Raw genomic sequence first — 12,884 nt, forward strand, 5'->3', positions numbered from 1 at the left:
TTTGCAGAAATAATGCAAGACAGATAGCAATAGGCAGATACAGAAATGTATAGTTATATAGGTAACTATATCTAGATAGATGCAATGATTTCTGGAGATAGATAGACATTTCTAATTGCCTCCACACTAGATAATACTTTTAACGTAGGAACTAACAATCCAAAATTCAACTTTTTACATGGAAGTGCAAGCTGGAAAGAAAGCAATGGTGGTTTCTAAGCATCTCTGTGGTGTTTTCAACACTGCATGAGTAACTTTCATACTATAAAATACAGCTTGCATTTCAGTCCAGGTTTCACTGAGTCTGCCTTCAAAGTTGAATAGACTATATCTGCCTCTCCATATAAAGCATTATGTTTTTCTCAGTCTATGTTATTTCCTTGCTCTAATGTACTTTAGCAGCCCCGTCATTTCAAGCACTTCACATTGCTGTGTCTTCGCTCCAGCCTGGGATGTGGGATTGGCCACGAGTGGTGTGATGGCAGACGTTAGCCTTGCCTGGGCAGAACAAGGCTGGAGGATTTATGCAAACACACAGAGGATCTCTATGCTGAAGAGCAATTACAAACGAGATCTTTGCTGAATGTGATGATCAATAGGAAAGTGTGGGAGGAGGTAACAGCAAGAGGTGAACATGCAGCTCTGGAGACAAGCAACACAATAGCGGGAGTGATCTGAGGCTTTTTATTGCCTCAAACAAAATGACACTGTTAAAAATTCCTTGTTAAGCCACAGCTCCCTATGGTTCCTTTAAACATTTGCCTTCCCATTTGGAAAATAGCTCTCTGGGTCTGATTTTTTAAAATATGTGTGTATTTTGTGCATGTTGCCTTTTCAGGCTGATCCTAACCACCCTGTTAAAACCAGCTATGCGGGTTTTGTTAATGAGGCTTTTCATATTCCTCCTCCTCCTCCTCCTTCCAGGGAGCCCAAGACGGCTGCTGCTGGTCAGGGGGGCGAGGACGGCTGTGTGCCTCCCCGAAGGCGAAGCGCCAGCAGCTGCCAGCGCTGGTCCGAGGCGGCGGAGGCAAAGCGGGGGCCTCCCCCGGGCGAGCGCTGCTCCCTGCTCTGCCTCCCGCAGTAACGCGGGAGTCGCACACCAACACAACGTGACTCACGGAGGCCAAACTTCTGCCTCGCCAGCCGGCTCTCCCCTGCTTCTCTCTGCTGGTCTTTGTTTTAGCCTGCCAAAGCCTCCTGGGCTTTGTGGAGGCAGAGCCTGTGGGACTGAGCTGCGAGGAGGGCACTTGTCACCTGTCTGAGTCTACATGGCATCCCTGACCCCAGGCCCTGCTGTGGCCTCACTTCGGGTCCTGTGTCAGACAGGCACCAGGGTGGCCTTGCTGCGGGGAGCACGCGGGGAGCTGTGTGGCCTGGACGCGTGAGCCTCCGAAGGGCCGGCGGCTCCTGGGTCCCCTCCCAGGGGGATCGTGCCCCCTTCCTGTGCCCCAGGTCTGCTGCCGTTAGCCACCGCCCTGCTCTACAGCCTCTTGCTGCTTTTCTCATTGTTAAGCATTTACGGCCACTCTCCTGTCTGCCTCCTGCCCTTACAGCGACCAGCTGCGGCCTGGGCTGGATTTGGGCCTGCAGAGTAACTCTTCCACCATGGCACTATTTAATGCAAGGGGACGCTTAAGTAGGAAGGCCTGAACTGAAACTAGCACAGCTCATGTGTGTGTGCGCTGACTGTAGTTTTCCCTTTTGTGATCGTGCTTTTTTCTCCTCACCAGGACCTGGCCATATATCATGCATGGGACGGATGGTGCTCACTGAGCAGCTGGTCAGTAGTCCACATTTGGCCTCAAGTCCCTTTCTTACAGCTCTGCTGTAAATCCTGATGGTTACTTTTACCTTGAGCCTTCTGATGCCACTTTTGCTCCCCATTCTCTGTAATCCTGACCCTTTCCACCCAGGTGTCAGTCCTACATCTCACCTTCACAATCTCTTCATTCAAGCTTCCCATCCCTGCCTGCTCCTTGCTCGCCATCTCTGTCTTCCCTCCTTCTTCTTCAGACTGATTCTTTCATCCTGGCTCTCTCCCCCACTGCAGTCTGCTTTCTCTTAGCCCACAGGCTACTGCTTCTCCCTGGTCGTGGACCCCTCCATCAGTTTCCAAGCCTGATCTCTTTGATGAAGCAGCCCACCTGTCTTTGGCTCGCTTCTCTGTGTGTCTGCCTGCCTGTCTCTTGCTCCTCCCCACGCCCGTTCTGCCTGTGCACCCCAGGGCTGTGTCTCCTGCTCTGCCTGCACGGTGCAGGGGGCCAGAGGCTTCCTGACAGCCCTTGTCCCCTCCGCAAGGGGAAAGATAGGGGAACTTGCGCGCGGGCAGAACGCTTTCTCCTCGTCCCTGTTCTCCAGAAAGGCTGCTTTCCGCCTCCTCGCACCAGAACCGGCTTGTGCTGAATCTCGCTTAAGAAAGTTGACGCGGGGCGGCCGGTTCCCGGGGGGCGCCAGCCGTCCCGGGTCCGGCAGAGCCGAAGCAGCAGACAGGCGCCGGTGCCGCCGGGCGAGCCGGGCCTCCCCGCGGGCCGGGCGGTGCTGGGCGCGCCGGGCCGGGCCGGGCCAGGGGCGGCGCGGCCCGGCGGCGGGGGGCGCTGACGCAGGCGGCCGGGCGCGGCGCCAGGCGACGGCGGCGGCGGCGGCGGCGGCGGCGGCGCTATAAAGCGGCGGCGGCGGCGGCGGCGCTGCAGCACCATGGAGAGCTGCCGGCCGCTGGCGCTGTGCGCGCTGGCCGCCGCGCTGCTGCTGGGCGCCCGCGGGCAGGGGCCGCCCGATCCGCCGCGCCGCGCCCGCGACCTGGGCCCCGGCGGCGGCGGCGCCTCCCACGAGAAGGAGCTGGTGGGGCCGGGCGCCGGGGCCGGGGCCGGGGCTGGAGTCGGGGGCCGGGGCGTCCGGGCGCCGGGGCGGGCTCCCCCGCGCGGGGCGCGCGCCCTGACGCGGGGGGTCTCGGGGGTCTCTCGGCAGATCGAGGCGCTGCAGGAGGTGCTGGAGAAGCTGAAGAGCAAGCGGATCCCGCACTACGAGAAGAAGTTCGGGCAGGTCCCCATGGTGAGTGCCGCCCCGGCCCCTGTCCCGGCCCGGCCCCGGCCCCGGCCCCGGCCGCCGGGCAGCGCGGGGGCCGGGCGCCCGCTCACGGCCGCGTTGCTCCCCACAGTGCGACGCCGGGGAGCAGTGCGCCGTGAGGAAGGGGGCCCGCATCGGGAAGCTCTGCGACTGCCCCCGCGCGACTTCTTGCAACTCTTTCCTCCTCAAGTGCCTGTAGGCGAGGCGCCCCGCGACACACCGGCGGGCGCGCAGGGACCTCAATTTTCCTCGCTTCGAAGTGCTGGCCTGGGGCCGCGGCGGCAGCTCCCTGCGGCTTCTTATTCCGAGAAAAGCAGTTAGAAGTCCTCGTGTTGCCAGTGTAACGCCATGTGTGACATCCGACATCCGTAGAGCTTCTCCCCCCTCACCCCCCACCCCGGCCCGTTTGATTTTGTCCGTCCCAAACCCCCGCGCGCGCAGCTGTGTGGAGGTACCGGTACCGGAGCTGCGCCGGAGAAGACCCCATCCAACCGGTCGGGGCCAAGCCGGGCCGGGAGCGGGGCGCTCCTCGGCGTACCCCGGTCCTGGGCGGGCCGACTCCTTCCCGGTGCTGGCCCCAGGGCCCGGGGTGAGGCTGGATCCAGCCCTCAAAGGTAGGTGTGAGGGGGAGAAGCAGAGGAATGCGCGGAAAGCACCCTGACCCCCTTCCTCCCCCCGCACCTGGTAACACCTCCCCGCACACCGCGGGGGTCCAGTCGCCCTGCAGGCTTCGGGCCGAAAGTCTGACCACGCTCACTGTGCGCTGGAGAAAGTCTGGCACGAAATAGCGGCCGTGTTCGGGGAGCTGCTGCGAGGCTGGGTGGGGCGGTGCGGGGATCGGCTGCTTGACCAGAGCCACCGCAGAGAGAAAGCGGTCTGGGTTCACTGCAGACTAATGAAGGATGTTCCAGTCACCTAAAGTAAATTGCTCCCATTTCTTTAATGAACTGATGTACATAAATATGTATGTTCTCCACAGGTACACCTTGTCTTTCAGTGAAGTTATAACATGTTTTTATCCTTTGTTTGTCACTGTTAATAAAATCATTGTTCTGATGACAGTGTTCAGAAAGAAGTTTTAATTTTGTGCATCGGTACCTCTTTAAGCAGAAGCAGAGCCTGCTTGCTGTGGCCGCTGGGGCAGGCGTGTGCTGTGGGCACCTTGCGGGGAGCGTCCCAGCTCCTTTCCCTGGAAGTGCTCATAGGGTCCGAGTGGAGCCCGAAGCACGGACTAGGGCAGCTCTGCACACACCTGGCTAGTGGAGCCAGAGGGAGAGAGAGGCTTAGAGTTGTTCCTACATCAGTGCAAGTCCCTGCAGCACCGGGCACTTTAGCCAGGCTGCTGCCTTGGTGAGGGCAGGGCTGGCAGTGGGACTCACGGCCCTGGCTCAGTCTCACAAGCTGCCACACTGCCCCAGGTGGGCCGACTGCAGCCTCCTGCCCCTGCGGGCACCCTGAGGGGCAGCGACATGCAGAGCTGCCCCAGCCCCGCTGTGTCCCCGGGGGGACAGGAGGTGTCCTGGCTGCAGGGCCCAGCTGGGGAGCCAGCCCCCTGCAGACCAGCCCCTGCTGGCGCTGCCTTGCCTTTTACTCCCGCAGAGGAAGGACCGCTGAAGTACCTTCTCGGCTTTCAGCTCTCATTTCTACGGGCAGGGAGATAAGGGGCTGCAAGGGCCACCGTGCACTCACTGCCAAGCCAAGGGCGCTTTGGGGGAAAGCATCCCTCCAAATAGGTTTGGCGTCTGGTGCTCAAGAGAGCACAAGTTTGGGTGAGAAACCCAAAGGCTTTTCAGAAAAAAAAAAGAGACTTCTGCAAGGCAGTTTTACTCCTGAAGTGTGAGGGCATGTGAAAGAGCCTGCATGAAGCTGGCACTGGAAAAATGACTGCAAAAGAGACGTGCCACAGAGGGGGATTTGGGGCCTGGGAAGAGCTCCTGGGGGTGGGCAGGGGACGGCTGAAGCGGCAGGGAGGCAGCTTGGTGTGACGCGGGCAGCTAACGGGTGTGGAGGCCTGGTGTGAAGCAGCTAAGGCGTACGGAGCCGGGGAGGTGACAGGAGCCGGGCTGCAAATGGCGGGACCTGAATTTGGGGAGGAATTTATGGAAGAGAAAGGGCTGGGACGTGGCACATCCACCTCAAAGAACTGAGTCCAGTGTAGACCTTCTCAACGTGCAACATTTTAATGAAGTCATATTTACAGAAAATTGGGCTGAAATATGTGTTGGCAAGATACATTCAGCTTGTGTGCTAATCTTTTAGTTCTTATTTTGCCTAATCATAGTGCTCAAAGTTACAAATGCAGTTTAGATAAAGACCAAATTTATATATCTAAAGCCCAGCCTAAAGAGACTGGGACTTCTGAGCTGTCTGATTCACTTGCATGATGTTTTCATTATGACAGTCAATATTGACTGCCGTAACCGGAGATCTCTCTTATCACTTAGATTAAACGGACACCACTAAGATTACATTGCACTGGCAAACATTTCTATTGTACGTAAGGAAGAAAGCATGTGAGCGAGGAAACCTGTGTTTTAACAGTCTGGATGCTCCAGCCCCGCCACGGCCCTGCCCCTGCCTGGTCACGGGTGCCCCGACCCCAGCCTTGATGCTGACCCGGCCCCGATGCCGACCCCAGCCCCAAAGCTGCCCCCGGCCCGTGGGCGACCACCGCCCAGAGCCGCAGCACCCCGACAGCGCTTTCCGGTGCTTCGCTCCTGCTTGCGCTGGGGGCTGCCCTGCCAGGAACTGATTAAATTAGACCTGGGGCACTGGCATGAAAAATACTGGGGCTCTGAGAGCTGGGTGGCAAGGAGCAGTTTTTCCCTTCTGCTTTTGCCTAAGGAAAGGACCAGGCAGTCTGTATCTGAATTCTGATCACTCCTAAAACAATCCAATTTTCTACAGCAGAGAACCAACATTTCTTTCCCCATCAGATACCACCTACCTCAGTTAAGCACTCTCATGTTTCCCAAACACAGGCAAAATATTTCATTTTTGCCCATTTACGAAAAGGTGCGTATTGACCAGTAATGTCCCCAGGGCTCTTCTCTGTTTTTGAAATAGAGTAGCGGGGGCAATACGTTGTGTGACACATTACCATGCAAAATAGCAGTGCTTCTAGTGTTTACTCTCATCCTATCTTTGTTTTCATGTTTCTTATAATATTTTTGATATCACACACATTTTATCCATCTGAAAATTCACTGGGAAAATCAAATGCACAGTGGTCAGAGGAAAAAAAAATCCAATCTGGAAAATGCAAAACACACAAGGAAGACTTAGAATTTGTCAGCATTGCGTGCCGTAGGGGATCTCTGCATGTAAAGCCAAAAATAATGGGAGGAAGCTGCTTGTGCAGGTGATGGTAGGTGATGGTCCAGGTATCTAGTTTACATCACTATGGATCCAGTGTTATCATTTTCAGTAAGAAGGATCTGCTGTTACTAACACAGTTACACAGATTGTGGTGTCAGATTGCCAGATGATTTAAACCATTAATAATTCAAGCTGACATGAGCAGCTCCCTTGCACCAATAATCAATGTGAAAACAGCATCCCATCCAGCAGCCAAGGGGATAGTAACATCCTTCAGAAGAAAAAAAATTAGAGAAATTGCTTGAAGGGCTTGACAGTAATGGTTTGATATCATGGTAGGCAATATCATGCATGTACCTACCTCCTTTGTACAAGTAATCCAGTAAATGCCAACTTCTAATAGCTCAGTTTCATGCATGGAGCATGCATAAAGGTCTAACTATAGCGACCACGACCAGGAAAATGGAAGAACAGGGCAATTTGAGCATCAGATTAAAAGTAGATAGACTTCTGACTGCTGGATTTTAAGAGTGCCCCCAAACATCGGCCATTTGGTTTCATGTAGCCATCTTCTTACAGCTGTGGTATCAGAGTACAACGTGGCCTTGAAAAGGGTTAATTCACATTTCCCCTAACTAGAACAAAAAAGCTGGTTGAACCAGCTAGTTTGGGGGATGACAGCAGGGGTTCTCCTAGTTGTGAATCCATAGACTTCATTTCACATATTTGAATATCTAAAGGAACATTTGTTTGCTTGTGTTTCATGTTAATTTATAGCTTTGTTGCTGAAATTGCTAAGAAAAAAATAGGCATATATAACAGCTGCTTGAATCATCTAAATGGCATATGGCTTGGATTATTTTCTGTGTTACCAGCTGGGCATGGCATTAGACTGCTGAGAAGTTAAAATAACCGGCAGCATTTCGGCCTCTTCAATTGCACTCTGGTGCTCGTACCTGCACAGCCTGATTAGGCATCCGTAACTGCGTCTGTACCTAGGGCTGCTCGATGCCGCCTGCTTCACCACGCGGTGCCCCGCTGGCCTTGGGGTCGCTCAGCGTGGAGCCGTCGCTCGGCAGCTTCATCCCACGCACCTCCCTGGGCAACCCTTCCTGGTCACATCCCGGGTCGTGCTCGCCGCGAGCTGGGCAAGCCTGCTCCTCCTCGTATTTGCCAGTTCTTCGACTTGAAAATGTGCTGTGGAAAAAGGTTTTGTGCTTCGGTAATGCATGTTTTCCCTGTAACTCCCTGGTGAGGTTTTGTTTATTTATTGCTGCTTCTTTGCCTTGATGCCTTTTTGATCATGTCTTAACGATGTTTCTTTCCTTTCCCTATGTCCTGCTTGGCAGCCGCTGACGCAGCTTTTCCGTAGGGTGCCCTGCAGGTGAGTGTGGCCAAGCCTTCATGAATAAATTACCTGGGTCTGAGTTTCCATGTGCGTTCCTCTGTTTTTTTTTCCCAAGAACACATCTTTGCAGCCAGCACTTTAAACATGAACAGGAGAAATGTCTTGATCCTGTGCAATGTTCTTTACCTGCTCCTACCTTCACACAGAAGTAATTTGTACTGAAAAGAAAGATATGCATTTAAATAGACTGTTTAGTCAGCTGGAAATGAAAGACTTCTCATTACAGTGATGGGACCATGGGTATATGTGAAGGAGAGTTTCAGGAAGCTGCATAACAGGGAGGAAAGCCTCTGTATACAGTTTCTCCAGTCAATGCCTTGTTTGTTATGGAGTTTTGTGTGAATCGCAAAGTGACCTCATTCACCAAAACTGAAGAAAGTAATACATATTTAGCTGTCCTACTCTTATCCAGAGTCATGGACCAACGGAGTTTTAAGAAAATGATGACTGTTACCATCATAGCGTCTGCACACCCAACTTGCCTTGGCTGGGAGGAAGGGACGTCAACTCTTGCTGTCAAGCAGAGTTGAAAAGTGTTTTCACACATGCAGATTTTTTATTACTTTATGAGAAAAGAAGATGTATAAGAAGTTGCAATCTTGTATCATCAGCATGGAGGAAGAGTAAGCAGCTATATAAGATAGAATGGCAGGTCCTAGTGAGACCTGTGGAAAAATTCCCAGTGTGTTTAATGGTGTTCGTGTTTTATACATGGTGTGTATACAGCCTAGCCATAAGAGAAGTAAAGAACCAAGTGAACTTTTTGATAGGTTTTATTTCCAGTTTCTTCACTATGCTCCTTTTCTCTACTGTTGCCAGGTCCTGAGATGGCTATGATGTCATGCTTATTGCAGAAATTCGTCTTTAAACTAGTGTGACTCATCTGGAGAGGAAATTCAGGTTGGCTTGACATGAAATACAGAAAGTAACTCCCCTTTGAATTTTGCTCACTAGCAAGGAATGACAGTCTTATTGGAAAAGACTGTTTTCAAGCAGGTCGTTTATCACATCCCATAAAATGATCCACTCCTGGCTATAAATAACTGTGTATAGACACTTAGACACTGCAATAATGAGGCCACACCATCACTTACACCGAATGTAGAATATATCTATTTCTGCTCCAAAATGTGTCTTGTCAGCTAGTAGAAAAAAATCAACTCCCCTCATTAATACTATTAAAACAGAAAATGTAGACCTAAGAACTGAATTTTCATTTTGCCATGACATTTTAATAACAGGCTGATTTGAAGCCATCAGTTAATGTCTGTAATTAACAAGAACACCCCAGTCAAATTAATCAGTCTGGAGGGTGAATTTGAGTTTCTCCTTCTCTGGGCTCCCCGGGCCCTGGCATCGCCCTGGGCTCCCGGCAGGGCCCTTCTTTAGCTCCTGCCCTTTGGTTTCTAGGGTTGCCTCCACCGGTGGGTCCAACTCAGGGCGCTGCTCCCCGATGCTGCGGCTCCTCTTAGGTGCCCTTCGCTGGGGGCAAGCCAGCCTTCCTGTTGGCACCACAGCCATTTTATATTTATACCCTGTGTGCACACCCCGGTTTGGCATCAGGGACGCTTTTGTTGGAGAAAAGTGATTTTTATTTCATCAAATATTTGTCACGTTAGCTGCAGGATAATGGATGTCTTGCTTATATACAAAATCTCTATCCAGATTAGGCATATTTATTATGGTAGTCAGTGCGTGCCAGTTATTTATAGCATCTCATCAGAGATTAGGGAATGCATGAAATCCTACTTTTATTGGTATCAGCAGTAACTTTTGGCCGATGCTGGTGGGTCTGGATTTCACTAAGAGCATTTTGTAAGGATCTGTACCCTCCTCGGAGAGGATGGAAAGCCGAGGCACGCATGGATTATTTGTGTTGTGCTCAGAAAGAAATAGAGGAAAAGAAATAGCTCCAGGCTGTGAGCCCCATGTTTGGACCATCAGATCTATTGCCTCGTTGGTTAAAAAAAAAGAAAAAGACTCATTATTTTCTGCGTGTCTAACAGCTGTGGAAAGGACATCCTAATGTTTTTACGTGCTGGTTATTTTTACAGGGTTCCTAGGTCTGTCCCGCCAGCACCGGGCGCTTGCACTGTGCCACCACTGACATGTGTTTTTCATTTTTGGAACCCTTCTTTCCAGTCCCAACGCCTTGAAGACAGCTGTAAGTTCTCTTCAAAGTGCCCTTGCGAGCGGTTGGCGGGTGACCGCAGCCGCACCAACACCCCTCACAGCGGGAAGCTGAGGCACCCGCCGCTCGCTCCAGGCCAGCGGCGCCCCAGTGCCCCGGCCCAGGTGGGCGGCCGAGGGCGCAGGCACGGCCCCGTTGTCGCCGTCCCGCGGGCGCCGGCAGGCCGGGGCTGGGCAGCCGTGCCGGCACCGCGGGCCCTGGCACCGTCCGCCCCCGCGCCGCTCCCTGCAGAGGAGGGGGAGGACACGCAGACTCGTACCCGCCTTTTCATCCCGTTTGATTTGCTGGCACACAAGACCTCTGCTGTAATTAATATGCCGAGCAAAGCTGGCTCATCTGAGACAATGTCTTGGAAACCTAGAAAAAAATACCGAGATTGAGGGATTTATAGCGCAATTTTTGCCGTGCGCAGTACAGTGTGACTCTCCTGGGAGGGGCTGACTGCAGCTCGCTGCACCGTGCTTCCCCGCAAACCCCTCACCTCGCTCCTCGCCCTAAACCAGGTCCCGCCGAGGCTGAGGGGCGCGGAGGCAGCCGGTGCTGGTGCCGCTTCTGCGTCCTCGGCCTTCCCAGCGGCTGTGGGTCCAAACCAGACCCTGCGGTGGGAGAAGACGCGCAGCGGCGGGGAGGCCCAGCTGCTGCCGGGCGCTGCCTCTGCCCACCGCAGGCGCTGAGACGCAGCTAAGGGCACCTCCTCCTCGGGCGCCTGCAGCGCGGTGCTGCTGCTGGTGCGCAGCTAAAGGCGCCGGGGGCTCGGCCTTGGTCGAGCGGTGATGGAGGAGCACGTGTGCCCAGCCCCAGGGTGCTCCTCGGGGCTGCAAGCGCCTCTTCCCCACCTCAGCACAGGTTTCGGGCAGCGCCAGCCTGGCTGCTCGCCCTGCGGTCCCCACCACCGAGGGCCCTGTGGTCCCCGCCGCCGTGGTCCCTGCTGCTGGGCAGCTGTGTCCCGGCTGGGCTTGAGGCCGTGTTGTGACAGCGGAGGGTGATTTAGCACAGCAGGACACTCGGTCGGAGACTATTCTCTGCAGGGAAGTGGTGATAAACACCACACGCACGTCGCCTCGGGACGGGGCGCCTGACGTGGATATCTTGTGCCGTTAAGATAAATGACAAGTCAAGGGACATTTGCCTGCGTGGCTGGGCCGATGTGGAGCGGTGAGCGGCTCGGAAGATGGCGGTGCCTCTGCCTGCCTCGCAGCGGAGACGTGCGGCGCTGCCTCACGGCGCTGGCTCTCCTTCGCCCTGCCGCCCCGCAGGGGGCCTGTAGTGGGACACGGCTGTACATGGACACGGCGGTACACAGACGGCTGTAGGCAGACACAGCTGTTTGTGGCCCCTCAAAGGGGACATCTTCGGGGCTCCCCACAGCCCCATCATGGGAGGCCTGGAAGTCCCGAAGGTCTCTTTTTTTCAGCCTCTCCCTGGGGCCGCCTAGCCCCCCCCGCTCTGGAGAGGCCGCAGTGCCGTGGGCAGTCAGGTGGCCCCAGGACAGGACTCTGCCCGGCTGGCTGTGCCCGGCTCCTGCTCTTCCCATGCCCGGTGCTCTCCTCTTGCAGGGAGCTTTTCCCTCCCTCCCTCGCTCTCCCAGTCGCTCGCAGAGGAGCAGCAGCAGTTTGGGAGGGCAGCTACCCCAAGGGGAGGACTGCAGACGGCAGGGTTTGTTAGCTAGAAGCTTGACGGGGTTGGTGTGGAAGAGCAGGCACCTGTGAGGCAGAAGGTGCTGGTGTTGGTGGGGAAGGTCACCCTGGAGGGGGCTGGGTCCCGCAGGGTCCAGCGGAGGGGAAACGTGGAAGGGGCTGTGGGCGAGGAAAGCGGAGGTGTCCGGCCTGAGGAATAAAAAGAGACAAGGCAGCTTGTGTGCATGGCGCAAGCAGGAGGCTCAGATCTGTGTGCAGGGGGACGGCTCTGCTGACTTGCACACCCTTGCACGCTCTGGGACTTGTCATTTCTCAGCTTGCCAGGAAACTCTGCCTTTTGAAATCTCTTTTAATGTGTATGCTTTCTACGTGATGGCCCTAAAACCCTGGAGTTTGGTTACGCTAAACTTCAGTAGCTGTATTAAACTGATTTTTTTGCTGTATTAAACTGATTTTTTTGCTTGAGAAGACCCAGAAGAGCTGGTCTTTCACTGACACCTGTGGATACAAGACCGAATTGCACACAGGACCTCCTACTCTGGAAGTCGGGAGCTCTAGCTCCCGAACCTCCTCGATCCGTATGCTGTGGGTCTCAAAGCCTTTGGCCTGTGGATGACTTGGGTCTACACAGCGTTCACGAGAGTGCAGTGACAAAGGCACTGTGCCGTGTGTTACCCTGCAGGATTAATGGCAGTCTTTCTTCCAGTCCTCCCTGAGAGGAGAATCCTCTCTGCAACGTGATTTATGGTTTTCCTTTTTCCATGTGCACTTCCAGCGATGTGTTTTGCAATAGCAAAAGCAGGGCAAAGCGGTGTGCCTTGCAGTTGGAGCAGAAAGGCATGGGGCATCTCTGCCCATAAGAAACTGCCTCTGGGCTACCTGTAGTTTTACCTGTTCAAGGGGACAGATGAAGGGCAGTAGGGGACAGTAGTTGAGTTACCACTCTGCATTGATGCTTCAGTTATAAGCACTGCTGAAACAGCTATACTAGTACTAAAACCCTGCCCTTGGCCTGCCCAGCCTAACACAGGCTGAGGTACAGGCTTTGTCATGTACCTGTGTGCAGCATATACTTTTAAACTTTTGTTTGGCTGGTAGTTGCAGCTGTGGGTAGTCTCTTGCTGACATATAGGATTTCTAAGTAAGTTATTAGCTTGCTGAAATGAAACAGGTGTTGGTGTGAAAACTTTGATGTAGAACTAGGACCAGGTAACCTGACACAAGGCTGATTTCATTGCCAAATATATGTATTCTGATAAGGCCTATC

General features: G+C 54.0%; 1 protein-coding gene across 1 annotated transcript; it reads left to right on the forward strand.

Annotated features, from left to right (window-relative positions):
• Positions 1-2,694: 2,694 nt before the first annotated feature.
• On the forward strand, positions 2,695-3,398 carry LOC135324757 (cocaine- and amphetamine-regulated transcript protein). The gene is made up of 3 exons (XM_064501635.1): positions 2,695-2,838; positions 2,965-3,048; positions 3,155-3,398. Exons 1-3 carry the CDS (start codon positions 2,695-2,697, stop codon positions 3,260-3,262), a joined length of 336 nt encoding a protein of 111 aa, XP_064357705.1. The 3' UTR covers positions 3,263-3,398.
• Positions 3,399-12,884: the final 9,486 nt, after the last annotated feature.

Source organism: Dromaius novaehollandiae, chromosome Z (genome assembly GCF_036370855.1).
Source record: "Dromaius novaehollandiae isolate bDroNov1 chromosome Z, bDroNov1.hap1, whole genome shotgun sequence".
NCBI lineage: Eukaryota > Metazoa > Chordata > Aves > Casuariiformes > Dromaiidae > Dromaius > Dromaius novaehollandiae.

What these genes read in the sequence shown, in the direction of transcription:
- LOC135324757 (XM_064501635.1), top strand. Translation starts at nt 2,695, where the DNA reads ATGGAGAGCTGCCGGCCGCTGGCGCTGTGCGCGCTGGCCGCCGCGCTG. An exon ending in CCTCCCACGAGAAGGAGCTG is followed by an intron (nt 2,839 to 2,964) that starts GTGGGGCCGGGC and finishes GTCTCTCGGCAG; the next exon opens with ATCGAGGCGCTGCAGGAGGT. An exon ending in AGTTCGGGCAGGTCCCCATG is followed by an intron (nt 3,049 to 3,154) that starts GTGAGTGCCGCC and finishes TGCTCCCCACAG; the next exon opens with TGCGACGCCGGGGAGCAGTG.